This window comes from Melozone crissalis, unplaced genomic scaffold (genome assembly GCF_028551555.1).
Source record: "Melozone crissalis strain CALT ecotype California unplaced genomic scaffold, PUWL_Pcris_2 ptg000002l_1, whole genome shotgun sequence".
NCBI lineage: Eukaryota > Metazoa > Chordata > Aves > Passeriformes > Passerellidae > Melozone > Melozone crissalis.
The window spans coordinates 20,573,839-20,595,863 of record NW_026535780.1 but is presented as its reverse complement, the minus strand read 5'-3'; the positions used below and the strand labels follow the sequence as shown (position 1 = coordinate 20,595,863).

The 22,025-nt window shown below is 44.8% G+C and overlaps 1 protein-coding gene and 1 pseudogene across 1 annotated transcript in view; both read right to left on the bottom strand.

Moving 5' to 3' along the window:
- Window positions 1–8,945, bottom strand: part of LOC128940730 (neural-cadherin-like) — a 41,095-nt gene extending 32,150 nt beyond the window's left edge. The window contains exons 1-8 of the mRNA XM_054282413.1: window positions 8,639–8,945; window positions 7,970–8,195; window positions 6,439–6,643; window positions 5,956–6,067; window positions 2,810–3,059; window positions 1,772–1,914; window positions 1,266–1,438; window positions 732–900 (exon numbers count right to left, since the gene is read on the bottom strand). Coding sequence (XP_054138388.1) covers window positions 732–900; window positions 1,266–1,438; window positions 1,772–1,914; window positions 2,810–3,059; window positions 5,956–6,067; window positions 6,439–6,643; window positions 7,970–8,195; window positions 8,639–8,945 — 1,585 coding nt within the window. The remainder of the gene's footprint in view (window positions 1–731; window positions 901–1,265; window positions 1,439–1,771; window positions 1,915–2,809; window positions 3,060–5,955; window positions 6,068–6,438; window positions 6,644–7,969; window positions 8,196–8,638) is intronic.
- A 1,606-nt stretch (window positions 8,946–10,551) lies between these two features.
- LOC128932673 (uncharacterized) lies at window positions 10,552–21,470 on the bottom strand (annotated as a pseudogene).
- Between the last annotated feature and the right edge of the window lie 555 nt (window positions 21,471–22,025).

Genomic DNA, 22,025 nt, shown 5'->3' with positions numbered 1-22,025 from the left:
TGGGATGGTTTCCCTATTTAATTTGCATTTGGAACCCTCAATATAAGAAGGATGTGGATCTGTGAATCCAGAAGAGGGACATGAAGATGATCAGAGAGTTGGAAACCTCTCCTGTGAAGACAGACTGAGCTGGGATTTTTCAGCCTGGAGAAGAGAAGGTTCCAGGGAGACCTTACAGCACCTTCCAGCACCTAAAGGTGGCTTACACAACATCTGGAGAGGGTCTGTGGGCGTGTAGTGATATGAAAAATGGTAATGGCTTTAAAATGAGGGAGAACAGGTTTAGATCAGGAAGAAATTCTTTACTGTGAGGGTGGTGCGACACTGCCTAACACAAGTTGCCCAGGGAAGCTGTGGAAGTGTTCAAGGCCAGGTTGGATGAGGCATTGGGCAACCTGGTCTAGTGGAAGATGTCCCTGCTCACAGCAGGGGTGTTGGAAATAAATAATCCTTTAGCTCTTTTCCAACCCAAACCATTCTATGCTACTATGATTTGAATCACTTCAACCTTCATAAAATCTAATCTAATCTAATCTAATCCTATCTAATCGATGTGCATGGGTATTTACATACCCTGAGCATTTTCCAGTGTTTATCCTATAAACTGTCACAGCTAACCCTGCAGTTACATGGTTAAGCATGAGCCCACATGAACATACTGATACAGAGGCATTTTTATTACAATACAACATACAATTTTCATTTTTTCTCAGTAAGCTAAAGCTACTGACCTGTGTCTGGATCAATGCTGAAGCCAAGGGAAGCTCCATCTCGGTGCATGAGCCCATACTTCACCTCTCCATTGATGCCAAGGTCTGCATCATAGGCTTCCACCTGCAGCACACGCGTGCCTGGAGGCTGGTTCTCCAGAACCCAGGTGCTGTCACTGTAGTAAGCGCACTAAAAACACACCCAAACATCCGACCCTAAATATTACACAGAGTCACGTGAATCTGCTGCACAGTGTCAATATTTCTTCCAGCAGGTCTGGGAAAAACTTGGAAGGAAATCACTACTATTACCTATGCACACAAAGAAATCAATCTCTAAGGGAGAGGAAGGGAAAAGGAGGATGAAGATTTTACACTTCCTCTAGGAAGAAAGCTGTCTTCTGTTCACTTACAAGTTCCTTCTGCTCTGCACACACAGACCCTTCAGCAGCCCTTCTGCACACACAGCCCACCAGCAGCCACCAGTAGCAATAGAGACTATTACCCCAGTTATAGTTCAGATGGGAAAAGAGTATCTGCAGAAAGACATCTCACCTCTCTAAAGACAGGCTTGTTGTTATTAACGTCATTAATTCCTACAATAACCTCAGCAAAACTGCTCAGAGGAGTGGGTCCCCCCGAGGCATTGTCATCTATGGCAGTGACATTCAGGGTGTACTGTGGCCCTTTCAGGCTGGGTGGTGGGTTTCTGCGGAGTTTAATGATACCTGAATTTGGAAGCATAAAGTGTCATGTTAATTTACTCTGTAAACACACAAAATCAAGTGACCATCACATTTCTCTGAACAGTTACTGTATTTTGGTAGCAAAGCACAGTAACTGTTATGTTAGTCTGCACAGGCTTGGACGAGGATCCCAAGTTTTGGGTGATAGTTAAAGAACAACCATCATATCAAAGAACTAATGCTCACTGATACAAAGCTTTTCCATCTGCAGATTATATAAATACGGAGCTTTCTTATGGTTCTTGAGACACAGGTGGGGCAGAGTCAATAGAGATTAGACAGTAAATACCTGAGTTCTAAACCCTCTTTCCTTACCTTTCTGGCTATCCAGCTCAAAGTTGCCCTCCTCATTGCCCCCTGTAATCAGATAGAGCAGCCCGTCCCCATCAGGGTCCTCTGCCCGAACAGTCGCCACCAAGGTGCCGGGACCAGCATCTTCCGAAAGGAACGTCCTGTAACTGATGGACACAAGGGAGCAATGGCAGCACACAAGTGTCAGAATAACCATCACCCTCTTAACCATCAGCAACAGTATGAACTCACTATGAATGGCTTTTTAAAGCTTTGGGCATGCAATCATGGAATCTTAAATTGGTTCAAGATATGACTTAGGTCTTCTTTGTTCAACATTTGGTACTTATTTTGGGATTGTAATCCTGTACCTTTGGTATACCTAATTTTGAAGGATCCTTTGGAGTATAACAATGTGCACCATAATAAGTTGTACTGTAAAACAGGATCATCTATCTATTAAAGTTGAGAAAAAGGACTAGTATCTGCCATGCAGTGTTTCTTATGCCCCTATATATTAATGGAAAGCATCAGATACTACAGAGATGAATGTAAAATAGTATTTAATTTTATAAATAAATATATGTATGTTTTGTATTTAAGATATGTTCAGACTTCAAAATTGTGCAAAGAATAGAAATTGTCTCGATTGAGGACAGGAAAGAAAAGGAAGTCTTAAAGAAGCAGGAGCTCATGAAATTAGCTTACAATAAAATCTTTTGGTGCTAAAATTAAATTTTAGTAGTAGTTTGCTAACTACCATATTTATTTGTCACCTATTTATACATGGATAATCACTTTGAGACCTAGGAGTCAACACAGTCAGAATCATTCCCTGTATAGACAGGTCTTTGATTCATTCTGTTCTCTCTCTATAAAGTCAATATACTGGTATCACAAATGATGTATTTTTTAATATACACTCTAGAAGTGAAAGTCCAACTCCTAAAGCCTTTCTATATAGAAATCACCCTTCAATTTCACTGGTGTTTACAGGTGCACAAAGGTTACATGTCAGACCAGCACCATTTAGGAGCAGGGCAGGGGCTGAGGGTGCCTTACAGGGCCTGGGAGAAGACGGGAGCCTCGTCATTGACGTTGGCCATGCGGATGCGCACGGACGCCGTCCCCGTGCGAGGGGGGTGTCCTCTGTCCACAGCGATCACCACAAACTCGTACATGTGGTTGGCTCGCTCAAAGTTCAGCCTCTGGTTAGAATTGATGATCCCGTGACGTGTGATGGAAAAATCAGTGCTCTGGATGAAGTAAGAGATCTCAGAGTTGGAGCCAGAGTCGCAGTCGGTTGCAAGCACTGTTAGAGAACACAATTAACAGAACAGTCATACTGCAAAGGAGGTTTGGTTATGCTGTTTACCACCAAGCCAACTCTGGTTTTTTGTCAGTTTTTGAGAACAGGCATCACCTAAATCTGTTTCATCCATAAAAGGTTTTTTTTGTAGTTTTGTTTTTGTTTTGTTGTTGTTGTTTTTTGTGGTTAGAATCTGGGAACTTAGGAGGAGGCTGGGAGCGAAAAATCAAAACAACTCTTCCCTCTGCTCCAACCCAGCCTGAGTGATCTCAGTCAGGTGAATTTGCTGGAGCTGTGATCCCAGCACTGCACAAAATGCTTTGCACAAATAGCAGTCAACACTGGTAATTAGCACACAATCAGTATGCACGTTGGTTAACATTATCAATCATAAACAGGTTCCTCACTCTTTCCAGGAATGCTATGTTCAAATTCAATTAGCTCCCAGCCAGTTACATACTTTTTAATTACCTGGTGCTTCAAGGTACGAAGAGTGATTAAACATTCCCTCCCAGTGTTTATTCAGTACACTGAGCGTCCCATCTGCTCAGGAGCAGCAAACCAGCACAACGAAGCATCAAAAGTGATTTTTAAGAGCAGAAGCTCACCTCTCCAATTACCTTGCAGTTTTTCTAGCCTAACAGCGAGGCTTCACATCATTCCCACACTGGTAATAAACAAACTCCTTATTCTACCAGTAGGATCCAGATGCAGCCACCGTGGCAGCACACAGCCTTGTGCAACCAGAACAGTGACTGCAGCGTGTGGACACCCCAGCAAACAGCTGCAGCACCATCCACAGAGGGGTGGCAGAAACAACCTGCCTCTATCAGAATACTAACTCAAAATAGGAAAAGAGCAGAGAATGATTTCAAAAGTACACTGAAGAACTGCTCTACTTAGTTGCAAAAAATTTCAACTGCATATGCCTATGGAAAGTTACTCATCTTTGTTTACAAAGATATTTAGAGTGGTTCTAACATCTTATTCAAAATCTCTCCAAATCCTGCTGTGAATAAATGTTTATGTTACAGACTACAAAATCAAGGGTTTTAGTGTTAATCACTCTTTTGCTGCACTGACAGACAAAACTCAAAAACTAAAAAGACAGTGATTTAAAACTGTCAAATATAGTGGCTAAGTATTGTTTTTAGAAAGGCATGCAGAATGTGAAAAACTTCTTTGATTTGAAAAATTCAGATTTAATCTACAGCCATTAATGAGGCATTTAACCACTCACAGAAATACATTCTATGTGCTTAACGATACGCTTCTTTTCCCCCAGATGTTTTCTGGCAAATAGGGAATGTGGCATTTGTACATGACAGAAAAATGCCTTACTTCCCAATAGCACCTGGGAATCCCATTCCTCTCCATTTTGTTCCATCCTGGAAACTGGTGTGCCTTGCAAAGGATATTTTAAGGATCATATGCCAGGCACAAGCAGCTCTGTGCTGGCTTTGCACGTGCTCTGAACTAGCTTAGTGCGAGATAACTCTGGCTCAAAAGCTGACTGAGCTGCCAGCTACAGCTCCAAGCATTGTCCTGCTGGCACAGTGATGCAGCTGAAGGTTTGTGGGTCATTCTGAGGCTGCAACATCCCATCCCTCAAGGAGCTACAGTGAGGGTAAGAGCTCTTTGTCTTTTTTCTTGAGACACTTGCCTTGGCAGTCAGAGTTGGTGGCCCAGGTCTCATCCTGCACAAGGCACAGCTCCCTTGCAGCCACCAACAACCCTGCTCAGCCTTCCACAGCAAGTGAGTCTTCACACACCCATTTCCACTGACTGCCACTATACTTCCACCTCACATTTTCTTTTCTAAGATGCTCTTTCTCTTGAAACGTACCCCATGTGGCAAGACAACAACGTGGGATGCAATTGCACAGCTTTGACATTCTGCTTGCTTTGGACATGGGGCATATGTGTTTTTCCCCACAAGTGGAATTCTGATGAGCTTTAATTCTGATGTCCTCTGGACAGAATAATATTAATCTCTTTAAGGAGAATCACATGCTTAGGAATTTTAGGATTTGGTTAGTCTGATAAATTTCTTTCTTCCCAAGAGTAATTAAATCTAAAAATTAAGTCTGACAAGCTCTGAACTCTCTTTGCAAATGTTTAGAGAAAACAGGCCCTGCAGCCCCCTTACACAAAGGAAGCTAAACTTCTTATCACCTCTGCAACCTGCAGAGTTCAGCTCCAGCTTTGGGAAGTTTACATTTTCATCTTTTTGCTAAGTCTTGCCTTGGCACATACTCATTTCTCAGAGTCCATACCCCCTGAAGTCTTTTATCAGCATACCATTTTAGCCTCTAAAAATGTCACCTGTGCACTCAGGGTTTATATGCAAGTGACACATGGCCATGTTAAAAACAAACATGGGATGATGACTGGTAAGCCACAACCATAAATTTAAGTTCACAGACTTTCAAACTATTTTTCCTTTAACACTTTGAAAATCAGTTATACAGCATTAATGCCTATTTGACAAAGCAAGCTGCCCATTAAAAAAAGCCCAGGTTTTCTTCTTAACACATTAAGGAAAGTAAAACTAATTGTAGCTGCTTCTGGCACACAAAAAGATTACCAAGATGAGTTAAAAGACAGCTACAACATTTAAAGGAAATAAAGTAATTTCGTATCAGCTGCTTCAACTGCCCTTGGATAGCACAGGATCTCTCCTTGGGCACAGCACAGTGATCCTCACCTGAAGACACTCACAGCTCTACTTCCAGGATAGCTAAGAGTCATCCCCAGACTGCCAGGAAAGCTGCCATCCACACCTTACCAAGGCAGTGCCTGTGGAAGAGAGCACTTCCTCACGGCCAGACCATGGAAAGGTAACAAACTAGCAGGCCTGTGGCAGGACTGAAGTGAGAGGTGACAGGATGGTCCCCACCTTGCAGAAGAGACGTGCCAACGGGAATGGTTTCGGGAACATTGTCTCTGCTGTAAATGGAGCGCTGGAACTCAGGGGAACAGTCATTTTCATCGGTGATATGGACCATGACCTGAGGAAAAAGGACACACTGAGAGTGGATTTTAGCTCTTACACTGCTAAAGGAGCACCATTTTCTGGACACTGCAGTGGCACTCAGTGCTTTTGCTGCTGTCCCATCCTTACACCTCTGATGCTATTCTTCTCACCCTACTCCTGGAACACAGAGAAGTGTTTTCTCCTCCACTCCCAAGACGGGAGGCAAAGCCAAAGAGTACTAACAAGAGGTTTTTGCAGAGCCCAGATGTGAACCCAGGTCAGAGCCCAGATCTCTGCCTGTCCTACAAGGCTCCCTGCTGCCCAGCATCCTCACTGGGCTATCCACCTGTGTAACTGGTCCTGGAGCAAGGGCTGGCAGACCATGGAGTGAAGAGATTCCAGTACCTCAGTCACACTGCTGAGAGTGCTCTCAACTTCCATGGCTTTCAGAAGGAGGTGGTAGAGGTGGTGCTCGCTCTCGTAGTCCACGGGGTGGGTCAGGCTGAGCTCTCCACTCTCTTGCCTCACCCGGAACAGCCCAGAGGGGTTGGTCAGGAGAGTGTAGGAAAGAGGCTGGCTCTGGAAAGAAACAGCCTCAACAACTGCTACTCTGCAAAGAACGAGAGAACAACCTTTGCTTCAAAACAATACCAACAAAAGCTGTCTCCTCAGCAGCTAGAGGAGGATGGGATGAGGAAAGGTGTCTTGCTCACTCTGTCAATGTTTGGCTCAGTTTTGTATCCAGACTGGAAACCACTTTTGCTACAGGGAGCTCATCTACCTTCTCTTCTCTCACCAAACTTATTCACCGATATAGTAGTGCTGAAATAAAAACCCATTTCAACCCCCACGAACACTAAAACATCTTTTCCTTCCCTATTGTAGCCTTTGAAATGACAGCACTTATTCCTGAATAACTGAGAAACTGGTTTACCCCCAGTTTCTCAGTTATTCAGGAATAAGTGACCTACTACACTTCTGAGTTTCTCTGTAGTTGTATATTTAGAAAAGAAATGGGTTTAGACATGGATGGGAAACCCATGGAGCACAGGGCTTTCCAGATCCTGCTGTCCACCTTGGCAGGATATCAAAGGAATATTTACCTCCCTACTGTGACTTGTGTTTTGAAGCTCCACCTCTCACACCAGTCTTTCACCAGCATAATACACTTTTAGCTCATCTCACTGAAAGCTCCTGTGAAGTAGAGAAATTTCCCTCCTCCTTCTCATACAGTCTCTCTTAAGGATTAGTGGCACATCTCCAGCAATTTTTTCCTAGGTCATCAGTTTATTTTGAGGTTTCCTGCTCCTTAGAGGCCGTATGGCACTGTTCCACCTGCTCCTTAGAGGCCTTAAAGCCCATTCTGCTCTCAAATAGCTGAACAGTGACAATAAACCCAGAGCCAGCTTGAGAGCATCTCCCCACTGTGGCTTGGCTTTGCCACTCTCCGTGCAACAGCAGAGCCCCTTGGAGACTGAGCTTTACCTATTTGCACTTCATACTGCTGCTGTTATCTCAAAAGTATGGCAATGACTTGTCTTTCTAGAAATTTAAATACAAGTCAAACAGGACACAAACAACTCCAGATCTGGTTAATTAAAAGACTATTTTTCAAGCATTTGTTTAAGTCACTAGGAGATGCATAGCCAGTAGTTTGGCTGTTCTAATTCACGATGCAATGCACTAAAACCCCAAAAGCATTAAAATAATTCCAGCATCCCAGAGTACATGTGACACATGGAGACCCATGTCACACTGGAGAAACATCAAAAGAGGCATAATTTCTTTTAGAAAACACAACATTATTTTTAAAGTGTGATAGACAAATGCATATGCATGGCCCTAGGAAGCAAATCACAACACTTTCACCCTGTTGTGCTCTGTGAAGCTCCTCTCAGACTGCAGGGAGGGAGTCACCCAACCAAGCACAACTCACTTTTCTCCTGCTGGAGTGTTTTCAGGGACAAACACGCTGTAGGACATGTTAGTGAACTGCGGAGGGCGGGAGCCGGCCAGGATGGAAACGGAGGCGTAGGGGCTTCGGTTGCCCTGCTCATCAGAGGCTTCCACAGTCACCACGTACTCCTTGTTCCACGTCAGAGGCAGACCAGTGGTCATGATCATGCCAGTGTCCTTATCCACTCGGAATCGCTCGTCACCACCTACCAACACAGGCACAAAGCTGCTATGAGACATGCCCCACAGCAAGGACATTGGCACCTTCACCGTTTCAAAGTAAGCCATCCTCAACTCATCCACCTCTGTCCTTGGATGCACTACTTTTTACCTTTCCAGTTGTTCACCTTATCTTTCACACACACTGTTTTGCTGACCAGCAGTGTAAAAGAGACAAGAACAAGTAAGAAATTGAGCCTTAAGCTAACAATAAAGCTGCCATCAATTTCAAAATAAGCAAAGAAAATGGCAAGAAGAAAGATTCCCATCCACGTAACTTTTACTTACAGCACTTCCAGCTTCTGTTTGCTGTACTTGTTGTATCTTTAAGGATTCCCCACGGGAAAAATTTACCCGTGAAATTGTAAACTCGGTAAGAAACATCTGCAACTAAAGAGAATTTCACCTTTTGTTTTCAGACTGGCCCTACCTGCAGTGAGAGTGTAGGTTATGGCAGCAGAGGCGTTCTCAGGGCTGCTGCAACGCGCCGTGAGCTGGTAGACGAGCGCGCCTTTGCGCGCATCGGGGTCGACGCGCGCCAGGTACGGGTACGGGTACATGGCCCAGGACAGCAGCTCCTCCTCTGGGGCAAGGAGGGTCACGTGGCACAGGTACCAGTCATCATCTGCAAAACACACACGCACTTCCACACAGCTTGGTCTCCAGCTTAACGCTAAGATCTTATCCATCAGTATCTGTAAACAAACTGAGAAGGAAGCTTCCACTGCAAAGGACATGTAGAGATTTAATCACACTATTTTTTACCTCTAGGGAGACCTATATTCAAGCCTTTTTAATTCACAGCAAGTCACTAACAGATGCTAAAGTTATGTATGGGCTCCTTGAAGAAATTTTCCTAAGCACATTTGTGTTCTAAAAGTGGCCTTAAGATTTGACTACAAATTAAAAAGAATATATTATGGAATGTAGAGAATAAAGTTGAATAAAAAGAGAAACTACATGTAGAAAGGGGGTATGTAGAAAGGTACATAGGAGAAATGTACATTTTCTGCCTGTTAAAATATGATCACATACTTCAACAAACTGCATTGAGGTTGCAGGTCTGTTAAGGGCTGCACCACTACACAATGAAACACCCACCCAGGTGTGTGTGTGTCTCATACAGGAAACCCTTCAACTCTGCCTTCAAGAAGGCCATTTCACAAAGGATGGAAGAAGGAGCACATGGACAAAACCAGCACCAAAAGCCAGAAATTCCAAACAATTTTAGGTGTGTGTCTCAGGGATGTGATACTAAATAAAAGGCTACCCACAGACAGACATTCCCTGACACACCAGACCTGCACTTACAAGCAGCCTTACCCTGCAGTAAAAATACATGTTAGACAAATATCCCAGAGATAATCATTCCCAGGAAGGAAAAAACCTAACTGAACTTTTGCGGGGTTTTATAGTATTTAAAATCATTTAAGACATGGTTTCCTTAGTTTTCTTAGATTACATGGTTTCTGGTTTTCTCATGTACCAGCACTGATTACAGGAGAACATTGGTTCACTTTTTTTTCTCTGTATTGCTGTGTAGGACAAGGCACAACCCACAGCATGAGATAGTAGCTCATAAGAGCAGCTGGAGCAGTCACTATTTTGTCCACACCCAAGAAGGAGGGTTGGCAAATACATGTCCTAATTCAGCCTGTTACAGACAGTGTTATTTTGCTAGTAAAGGGATGAAAACTTGTAGGCATGAGCATTTAAAGATATTTTTGTTCATTTATTGGTCTAATTCAGGCAGTTCTAATTCCTGCAGAGATTGAATGTCTAGTCAAGTATTTTTCCCATACAGCGAAACTTGGAGAATTATTTTTAAAATTGTAATTATACAGATTTTTCTTAATATTGCTCCATGTAGGTGATCCAATTTCTAAGTGCCAATAAATAATGAGGTCCTAAACCTGCTGCAGGTATTGTAAAACCCACCAAAAGTCAGCAGTAAAACAGAGATTTATGTTTTAAAAAAGACAGACAAGGGAACAAATTTCACTGAGTTCAGGACAGCATGTCGGGGAAAAATATTTGTGTTGCTCAAATTAACCATAATTTTCTGTACTTTTACAAACATTTCACCTTAACTCTCTATGAAAGGTGTATCTAAATAGAAACATAGAAGAATTTAGGTTGGAAAATACTCTAAGATCATCAAGTCCAACCATTAACCTAATACTGCCAACTTCACAACTAAACCTGGGATTCACCATCCCTGGAAATGTTGAAAAATCATGTGCACATGGAATTGAGGACATGATTCAATGGTAAAGATGGTGCTGGTGCTAGGTTGACAGTCAGACTTGACCATCCTAAAGGTCTTTTTGAACCTTAAGAATTCTACAATTCCATGAAACCCATGTCCCTAAATGCCACATCCACATGTCTTTCAAACACCTCCAGGACGGTGACTCCACCACTTCCCTGGACAGCCTGTTCTAATGCTTGGCAACCCTCTCTGTGAGAAATTTTTCCCCTAATATTGACTCTAACCCTCCCCTGGCACAACCTGGGGCCATTTCCTCTTGTGCTACCACTCGTTACTTGGGAGAGGAGACCGAGCCCCTCCTGGCTACAGCCTCCTTTCAGGCATTGCAGAGAGCAATAAGGGTCACCCCTGAGCCTCCTGTGCTCCAGGCTAAACACCCCCAGCTCCCTCAGCCTCTCCTCACAGGACTTGTGCTCCAGACCCTTCCCCAGCTCTGTTTCCCTTCTCTGGACACGCTCCAGTCCCTCAACGTCCTTCCTGAACTGAGGGCCCAGAACTGGACACAGCACTCGAGGTGTGGCCTCACCATTGCCGAGTACAGAGGGACAATCCCTGCCCTGGTCCTGCTGGCCACACTATTGCTGACACAGGCCAGGATGTCATTGGCCTTCTTGGGCTCCTGAGCACTGCTGGCTCATGTTCAGCCCTGTGACACTCAGCAAAGCCTCAGATCACAGACTGAAGGGATGGGTGAGGGTGGCAGGACCTCTGGAGCTCTGGAGGGCATCTGGTCCAACCACTCAGCTCAGGCTGGGCTAGCCAGAGCTGGCTGCCCAGAAAAACGTCCACAAGGCTTCTGAATATCTCCAAGGAAGGAGACTCCAAAACCTCCCCGGGCAATCCAGTGAACTGAAGTTCTAGGGGCTGGATTTCAAGAAAGACATGGACCAGCTGGCAAGTGTCCAGAGAAAAGCCAAGAGCATAACCAGAAAGAATGCCCTTCAAGAGAGGGGAAAAGACCTGGACATTTTCAGGAGACTGCAAGAGACATGCAAACATTGATATAAGAGGCTTAAGGACTAAGGTATGAAGTCAGTCAGCTGTTCTGTAACCTGCAAACCAAAAAATAACTAGTTCCTATTCTGAAGGATAAGACTGGCATTAGATGTTGGGCACAGATTCCCTCAGCATGTTTTTAATTATAAGGACAATGGAGCCCTTGACAGTGGCCAGAGGGGTGAGACAGCCTCCACCACTGAGTCTTTAAGACCTGACCAGACAAATATCTGCTGGCAATCACTTTGTTGTGACCAAACCTGCCCCTAGGCAGGGGCAGAGAACCAGCAAGACTGTTAAATCCTTTCCATCACACAATAATCTCCCGGCCCTTCAGTTTCTGCATCTCATTGATTTTTGAGGCATATATGTCCACATGTCACTCATTCCCCTGCAGCTTCAAGGAACTTCTAACATAAACATTCTTTGGACTTTGTGTTTTATCTTTGCTGTTTGCTTAAGGGTAAGAAGTGAGAAAAGGAGTGAATGGCAGTCTACAAACATCCAGCATCACACATGAAAGGAAAAACATGGGATGAAGCCAAACCTGGAGGCTGTAGTACAGCAGCAGGGGTAATAAACTTCGGCTATAGGGTGGAATATCTTTCTGCAGCTGAGACCTGGCTCACTCCTTCAGGCCCTCAGCATTAATTTCAGATTTTCAGACTTAAAGCTGTTTTCTCCATGCAAGTAACAAAATTTAAATTGAAGCAACCTGCAAGCATGCTGACAAAACAGTCCAGGTTATATCTATATAGATCAGAGCTCTAATTCTAGCAAGGCATAAATGGAAGAAAATATAGTTACAAAGAGCAGATTTTATCAATTCAAGTCCAAAACCCTAAAAAAGCAGTGTTGAACATGGTCTGGAGACTGATAGGAGGTCAGTCAAACAGCACTGATTAACCCTAATTTCCCCTATCATGCAGAAAGAGCTGTTCAGAAGCAGCACTATGAGTAGGGACATTTCTGTTCTGGTCACTCCCCTTTGCACACACACCAGGTGTGAGAAACCCAAGGATTTTAAGGTGTTTCAGACACGTGGCAATCAGATACTGTGTAAAATTATCACACTGCCTTGAAACAAGTCAGTGAAACAAAACCAGCCTTGACAAAGTAGAGTTTTTCCCCAGAAATGCATTGGGTTTTCAACTGTCATAGCTGCAAAGGCATTAACAGATCAAGCCTCTGAAATCAATAGTGGTTTATTTTTTTCCTGACACAACCACGGCATCCTATTAAATCAGAATGCAACATCACCCAGTGATGTTGCAGTTCACCCAATTTTGTCAATATGAATTATCCACTGTAAGGAAGGAAATAATCAGGAAACCAGACTAACAACAGGATGGCCTGGCCTCTGCACCACACATTGGAAAGAGTCTTGGTAAGATCAGTCTGGAAGAGAACACTATGGAGTGATGATTTTCTGGAGATACTGGTGTATCCCCAAGGCTCCAGCTTTACCTCCTGCTTACATCTAAAAAAGACATGTAAACAAAAGGGATGCCAATCAATCACCAGTTAAGAGCACCGTAAGTAAAATGTTAGGATGTAGCAAGTGCAGGAGTGGGGGGAATGAAGAGATGCTAAGCTTGTGTCTTGGAGGGCTAAACATTACTCAGCAGATCAGAGCACATACACCCACACCTTCCTTGGAAAATAATATGAAAGCAAAGAAAGAACTGGAAAGGGTTTGGAAACTGCAAGTGGCTATTCTTGCAAGCCTGTATCAATTTCGTTCCTTTGATAATTTCGTTTCCTCCCTCACCAGAAGAAGAGAGGAGAGGAGAGGAGAGGAGAGGAGAGGAGAGGAGAGGAGAGGAGAGGAGAGGAGAGGAGAGAAGAGAAGAGAAGAGAAGAGAAGAGAAGAGAAGAGAAGAGAAGTGAAGAGAAGAGAAGAGGGGTCTTTTCCTAAGATTAGAATTAGAGCTGCACTGACTGATGTGGGTTTGAGGGGACTAATGCTGGAAAATTAAAAACTAAAAAGTGTGCATAAAAAATGGCAGTTTATGTTGTATTTCTATGCCCTCAGGCAAAAAGAATCATTTGAATTGAAAAGAGAGAGTATGGTATGTGAAGAAGAGTCTGCAGTGCCCAGGCTGGAACAGAACCCCAAGGTGGGGTGCTGGAAAGCCCCCACTGTGCTGTCAGGCCACAGCACGAGTCCTCAGTGCAGCGCAGGACATCAGGAGCTTTGGCTCATCACTGAACCATGGCCAGGAAATCTACACCTGAGAAATGGTTAAATGCTAAACCTCCCTTTCATCTTCAGGACAATAGGCATAATCTACTTGGGCATATTTCAACTTAAACCAAAATTTCTTGTGGCAGCACTTGGTCTTTAACCAGAGTTCATCATCACTTTCTGAATTGCTTTTCTCCCCCTGCATTTTAATGATATCATTAGTGATATTTCCACAGTCATGCTGTCCACTGTGCCACTCTATCCTGCCCAAGGGGCTTTCAAATCTGGTGGGAAATTATTCCTACAAGCTCAAACATCAGCAGCTGGCCAGAAAATGAGCACCCCCAATAAAGGTATGAGATAAAGGAGAAGAGAAAGCAGCTTGAACTTGGACTTGAGGACTAACCCAGTCAGCAGCACCTATGATGCTCATGCCTCTGCCCCAGCTACAGCATGTGCTGTCACTCCCCCAGGAGAAGTGCAGGGGCATCAAGAAACTGTCACAGTGGGGGACAGCCTTCACAACACAGATCTCACCCTCAAAAATGAAGGCTTACTTTTATGAATTTCTTTTCCCCAGCTCCCTTAAGAAAGTTGTATGGGACCACCTTTAATGCAGCTAGTCTGCTGTCATGAACAGGATGGGTCAGCTCCAACTGAAACATTGATGAGAGATTCCTGGGTGTGATGCTTTCAATAATTGACAATTTGGTGTCTCACAAGTACTCCTAAGGTTTGGGTGCAGTGCCCAGGAGTAACACATTCCTTTGCAACATCCTAGGGCACCGACTGGACTCATGTTGGACCAAGCAGTGAGTACTGCGTCCTGAAGGCAAGGTAATGCCCTCACCATCAGTTCTGGAAATAGGACTCTTTATTCCCTTGGAAGTTCACAAACCCCTGCAGCAGCCTGGGATAAAGAGCCCACAGCCCCAGCACACCTGGGCAAAGGGACTGTGCCAATTGCCTCAGCTGAAGCTGTGCTAATTTCCATTTTCTCTCCTCAGTTAACCACAACCAGCAAGCTTGAAAAAGCAGCCTGTAGAGATCATCTTGCATTATATCTGTTACATATTTCTTAACAGACACCAGCACTGGGACACATTTTCTATGTACACACATCCTCACCCAGCTTAGGAGGCAAGGTCTTGCTTTCCTCAGGGCTGCCTCTGGACTCACCCAGTGGGACCATCAGGCTGAAAGGCAACTGCAGGTGCCACTGCACACATGCACAGCAAAGGAAAACCTTCAGCCCATTTTTCCCTTTCTGTGTGAGTGCACAGCTGCAGTGGGTACCTCCATCCCATGGGGTGTCTGAGAACCACAGCCTTTGTCAGGCACCAAAGATCATTTCTTCAGGCAATGACTGCACACCATGGGAAGAGCTGCAGGCAGTTATAGGAACAGGCCTTCAAAATCCATTGGATTTTTACTGCCATCACATCATCTTGCCTGTGGTGTCCTCCTCTAGTTTTTCAAATCTGTTTTAATTTTGTTGTCTGTTTCCAGAGGAAAGCTCTGAGCACTCTCAGACCTGTGATTACAGAAGTAGCATTTCTGCCTCAACCCTTAAATCCACTGCATCTGCCAAGAGCTGCTTGTTACCACACAATCAGGAGAATTAGAAACACAGTGCCACAGAAAAGGTAGGAAGCACAACAATTCACAGGATCTCAAAAGCTTCCATATAGCAGAGTTCCACATAAAACAAGTTTTTATTACAGTTTGCCATGTTGACAGCTGACTAATCCTCAGTAAAAATGTTATTAAATACTATAAAAAATTTATTATTTGCAGGCACATCAGTAGATGAGGAAGTCAGATCACACCAACACAGTAAGAGGAGCTGAGGAGTCAACAGCACAGAGGGCATTTGGGGGCTTTTTTATGGCTTTTAAAGGAGGAAAGTGCAGTAAGACACAGCTACAACCATGTCTTCTTGTCATCCTACCCAGCACATTGCTCTTCCTCATTGAAGTAGCACTTATTAAGTTTAAAGTATTTTGTGTGGGACATAAAAAAAAATTTTTTTCCTGAGAGGCTGTAGCAGAGTCTGGGTTAGGAATCACTTTGCTTTGATGTTCAGTTTTCCTGTGGAAAAACTACAGGCATTTATCAGCTATCTTTTAACATAGTTAAGTCTCTTCTCCCTGAAGGTTTTTCAAGCATTTTAAAAATAAAAAGATGCTTGCTGAAGCTTCATGCAGTAAGAGCTATTCCTATGACCATACTTAAAAGTCTATTAACTTCTTTCCAAACACTTAATGAAGTTCATGCCACCAGCAAAACACAATCATTTTAAGACAGCAAATGTGTTTGATATGTACAAAGAGATGCCAAAAAGCTTTGCAATATTGGCTTTACCCCTTTACCCCCCTGGGTGCAGTTGTGAGGAGCAGCTCAGACCCAGCAGCACTCAGGGGGGGTTTGGAGCAGCACCCCCAAAGGAGCTCTCTGCTGGCTGCTCTCTGTGCCCTCAGAAATGAGGAGGTGAAGTTGCTAGGTTACCTTCCAGTTCTCCTTTTATTCTAGATTTCTAAACAGATCCTCTTGCACAGGCATGGCCCTTGACACCTTGCTGCTTCTCTCTCCCAGATCAGTGTCTATGCCACATGGGGTTTCCACCCATAGGAACCAATGGCTCCTTACTTTGTTATCATCCAGCACTGCTTTTAGGGCATTCCATCAGCAACATTCATGGCAGAAACAGAATTCCAAGTCCTTTCCATCAGCCTGTTTGGTCAGGTCAGGTTTTTAAAGGCTTTTCCTAAACTTTCTGCTTTAACATTTCCTTAACCTTTGGGCAGTTTCCAGCATCAGGCCAACCTCAGAGGCTGCAGCAGCCAAGGTGTGACTGCTGTGGCAAGGAGTCCCCAGGGCCTGCCCCAAGCAGCAGCTGTGAAGGCACTCTGCTCTCTGGGGAGGGCAGAGCTTTGCAAGCCCTCTGGGGACACACAGCAGGAGGAAACTCAATTCCCCTTCAGCCACGGTCCCAAAGAGAGGGCTTTGTGCACATTCTCCATGGGGAGCTAAGGGAGCTAACATGAATACCCTGCCTGAGCAAACGTGGCAGGTGTGAATTTTGGCCCTCCCATGTGTAAGGCAGGTGTGTAAAGGCAGCCCCAGGTCAGCTGGCTCCTGCCAGTAAATGAGCACTGCTGGGCCCTGCACAGTGCTCCTGGAGCGTGAGACAGCACCAGGAGCATGCAGGGCTGTTTCTGGCATGGTGCAGCTTTGATCTGGGTCTAAAACCAGATTTTTAAAAGTCTTCCTGCTGTTGAAATGTAATGAAACTCAGAAATACTAAATCATAGTCTGTATAAAAGGATTCAAGATGCTAATCTTAAGAATAAAGGGCTGAATGTTCTATTTTAAGGTTTCCCACTGCTTTTCTCTCAAATTTGTTATGATAGAGGTTTTCTCATGGTTTAAATAGCTTGTGTAACTTACAAGAATTCTTGTAACATAAGCTTTACATTTACCTCTCCAGTTCTAAGCTTTTTGTAGGTTTCTCAAAATTAATGACTTTGTCAGACATTCTTAAGACTAATTTATAGCCTCTGGATCATTATGGATGTTTACTTTTTTTTTTTTCCTTTTTTTTTAACAGCAAGGTTTTCCTAAAGATATTTGCAGGCATGGTAAAGTAATAACCTTCATCCCAGAGCTTGCTCTTTCATCCAGTGAGCCCTGGCCATTAAAGTGGTTTCATGGGTTAAGTGAGGCAAGCTTTTTCTGTTGGTACCTGAATTTGGAGGCACACTAATGGCATCCACAGATGGTTTTAATCAGTCTGATACCAGGAGGAAACACCCTCCCTGACCCCCAGGAAAAAGAAAAAAAAAAAAAAGGCAGCATATAATGTGACCTCAATAGCTGATCAAGTCAAGTTTGTGTTTCTGGAGTGAGACTTATTTTCTAAAAATGCTGGGAGGTGCCAGGAAGCAGTGGGACATTTCTGGCTCTGTTAAAAACAAAACAAAACAAAACAAAACAAAAAAAAAAAAAAAAAAACAAAAAAACCCCAAACCTAACCTATGTCTTGGTTTGAAATCACAGCCAGCAACATACATTAATTACTTGTCACCTTTTACAAAAGCTGTATTACATGGATTGAAAGGTTTCTCTTACCAGCAGGCATCCTGGTGGAAGTTTCCTAAGAAAGTAGAAGGGACTCAAAGCACATATTCTTTCCATGTGCAGTATTTACAGGAATGTCAAGATCTGACAGGAGCCTTTTTAAAATGCAGTTTGCTCCCAGTGAGTCCTTAGAGCTCAGCACTGCTCATATTCTACCAGAAGACACTGCACTGAAGTAACTGCACTACGCTACAGCCTCCTCAGTCACATTTAACATCCATCTCCTTGGAATTCACTTACAGTAGTAAACAGTTGCTATCCCACCTGAAAGAGAGCAGGGAATGAGGTATCCATCTCCCCTCCAAAGCCAGGAAAATACTGAACAGCCTTGCAACTGTTTTACTCACTTCAGTCTAAAACTACCTGCTGCTGTTCACCCCTCTCTGATGTCCTGAGGCATCCCAGAATTAAGGGGCAGCTAACACTGACCCTTTAACCCTTCAGTGCACTGCAGACACATGGCAGGGGAAGAGATTTGTCTTGCCATGCTTTTGCTGAGTTCCTCCTGTTGCCAAACAAAATTACCCTCTGCAGATAATGGAGTGACTTCCTACACAGTTGTTTTCAGTTAGAGAGCATGTGGGGTGTATCTGCAGTGCGAGTGTGTGCAGGAACATGGACATCTCCCACTGGGGCTCACTACTCCAAGCCAAGGCAGTGTGCACTCTGTAAGCCCTTTGTGACAGGCTCTGAAGTTTAAAGAAACAAAAAACGAAACCAAACAAACAAAACAAAACAAACCAAAAAACAAAGCCAAACCAAAAACCAAACCACCAGAAAAGCCTTCAAACCAAACCAGAGAACTAAAAGTCTTCTAGAGTTGGAGAACAGGGGTATGAAGCATGATAGACAAAGTCCTAAACCTCAGACTTCCACACAGCGTGCACCAGTACCCATTGCCAGCATCAGAGAGGGCAGCTGAGGGGGCAGAAGAGGAAACAGCATCTGCACATCCCACCCTGTGTAAGTTGGAAGGAGAAGGATGAAAACCTGTGTAGGTACTTGTAGGTGTGCATGAACAGAGGCAGACATGGGAGAGAAAGGGAGCTTCAACTCTTCCTTACCACCCCCAGCTTTCCATGCTCTGGCCACACACTGTTCTGATGGTGCAGTCAGTGTTTCCAGGATGTGAAATGTACCAAAAGAAAATCTGGATGAGAAATGTTGGGTCTGCAACTTGTACCTTTGTATTGATGCCTTAAGACTTAGCTTTCATATTCTTCAGATTCTGTACTGCTTTATTGTATAACTGTGAACTTCATATAAAATGTTAGCAAGTTCTCCTCACAGCTGAGTTAGACAAAACAATCCTTTTCCAGCCTGAGAACGAAGGACACCATTGCAGCTTTGGTAAACAATTCACCATTGTTTACCAAGAAGTGTAAACAATGGTGACTTGAAGAAAGCAATCTAGGAGGATGGGACTTCTTGTTTAAACTCCAGGTCCAATCCATAACCATCCATGCACAGAGCCCAGAACAGCAAAGGTTTGACAGACAGATGGAGGCTGTCAGATTCCCAAAGAAGATGCAAAGTGCTCTGTGGAGGTAAATAAGACAAGCCACAGAAGTTGTGCCAACACCTTTACCATGTTTCACAGTCCACATACCACGTGTATATTCAGTGGGAGAACAGCTGTGTTTTCACAGTGCCTGCTATAGGGTCCCCACACACAGATGGCAGCCCCCTCCCTATCACTGCTGAGCACTGGGAAGATTCAGAAGGCTTCTGTACTCTGCACTCAGCTTTATTTCAGTAATTCAACTACACACAGAAATACCTTGTCTTGCTAGGACTGCTGTTGCAGGAAACTGTGCTCTAAGTTACTATCTGACCTACAGCTTGATTTTTTAAAAGCTTGTTTTTTAAAAAGCTGTTCTTTTCTTGAAAAAAAAAAGGCAAATGCATCCAAAACCCCAAGACACACACTTCCCTGGAGAAGCAGCACCTGTGAAATGCCTAAGTCCATTCATGTTTTTTACATAAGAGATGGCAATTAATAAAGGTCTGATAGCTTTGTTTTTCAATTAAAGAGGTTATTAAAAGTTTGGCACATGTTCCATAATATTGATTGCTTTGTGAGTGATTTTTAATTACATTTAGTAAGAGACATGAGGAGAAATGAGGAGCAGACCAAAGTCAATTCTGTTTGACTTTTGACAGTTCACCAGGTCTCATCAGATTAAAAAAATGGATGCTCAAATCATTTCACCATTTCACCATACTTGTGTAAAATAAGCAGACAGAAAAACATCCCAAGTTTGTTGCTGTACAAAGTTATGAGAGAGTTTTGATTTTCAAAGTAGCTTAAAGGAGTGCCTAAATGACCTTGTCCCACTTGATCATTGAATTCCTTTCTCCCTGAGGCTCATCTGTTGTCAATACATTATTAGCACACAGACAGTGGTAAAAACATGATGTGCACCACCAGATTGGAGAGGACAACACAATCATATGCTGAACACTGTTCACAAGGTTATTTGCTTTCATTTTAAATTAGCAAGACAGCCAAGCTGTGTGTCCCCTTTCCAGCTCCATCTTTAGCTTGAATGAGAAGTTCTACTTTAAACATCAGGTGATTTGTTTAAAGTTAGTAACTGGAAATACTGTGCAGAGTTATTCTAATGTTAAATGTCTGTCACTTGCACAACACATCCCATTTCTGCAAGAGTAACTTTCTCAGGCAGCAGCTCTGGACTCGCAGACTGCACACAGCAGTCTGGTGAAAATCACAGTCTCCAGCATGCTGCAACACATTTGTTTTCCTCCCAGCTCTATGTTTCACATTTCCTGAGCACTAGACTGTATAATTCATTGATGTAAATTGGTAAATATTCCCTCCTTTGGTTGCAAGCATCGAAGAAAAAAAGCAAACAATACAAAATAAACCCAAGCAAATGATAACCAGTTGCATTTTTAGCGACCTGAACTGCACTTACAAACACACTCTAAATCTTACTCCAAGATGAAAGTAACACATACATTAATTAGGATGGCTCTTGCAACCATAACACAGCTCAAGCCTAATGTGATTTAAGAAGTTTATCAAGTCTAGCCATTTTCTTTGCTGTCCTACTAGGAAAACCTAGTACACAACAGAATATGAACTCTTGACATACAGTATCTCCCTTTAGTTCTCTACACCAACTCCTAGGATTCCTGGTTCAGAATTTTTCCCTTTTTCTTGTCCTAGGCTCGTTGACATCTCTTTTGTAACGAGTCCTTTCCCTTCCCGTGCGCGGCTCTCCAGCGCTGTGGCTGACTCCCAGCACCATTCCGTGCGGTTCAGGGTGGCACGTCTATGAGTGCCCACACCCGGGACAGCGTCACCTCTTCCTTCCCAGTTCCTTCCAGCAGAACCAGAGCGCAGGAGAGGCTCCCTGCTGGCTGCCCCCACTATGAAACCAGCCGTCTGTTGTGGCGTGGCCCCTTCTTTACCGGGCCCTGAGCCGACGCCTCTGGTCCCACAAAAGTAAACCTACTGTGACAACAATTCCTTACAAGACAGCATAACCAAAACACCATTCCCTTCATTTCCAGCTGCTCCTTCAAAGGCAAGAGGCCGAAGCACTGCGGGCGGTACCGGGGAAGAGCCGGCACATTCCCACGCCACCCTCCGAGCTCCCGCAGCCGCCTGAGGCTCTGCGCGCCCCACGAGGGCAGCATCACCGCGGCTTCATCCCCTCGGATGGCAAATGCCCGGCACGGCCGTACCTGGTCAGCATCCCCCTCCTTCGGGGCAGCCCTTCATGCCCATCCGTTCCTTCTGCGGCCATCCCGACCCACTCCCGGCGGCGGGAACCGACCCCATCCCGGCCACCCTCGCCGTCCCCTCCCGGAGCGCTACCTCCTCCGCCGCCGCGGTGCACCTTGACCAGCACCTCCGCCCGGCCGCCCGCTCGCAGCTCCCGCCGCAGGTAGAGCCGCCCCGACGTCCTGTCGATCCCCACGGGGGCGGCACCGGGAGAGGCCAGCTCGAACCAGCCGCCCGCCGCCCGCTCCCGGCTCCTCGGGACGGTGAAGACGGTGTCGCCCACCCGCGCCCCGGGGGCCAGGCGGGCCGTGTAGCGCCGGGCCCCGGCCCCCGGCGGCTGCAGCGAGCGCGGCTCCCGCCGCCGGCCCGCCGCCCCCCGCCCGCGCACGGCCAGGCGCAGGCACCGCGCGGGGCTGCGCAGCGGCCGCGGCCGCCCGTGGTCCAGAGCCGCCACGCAGAGGCGGAGC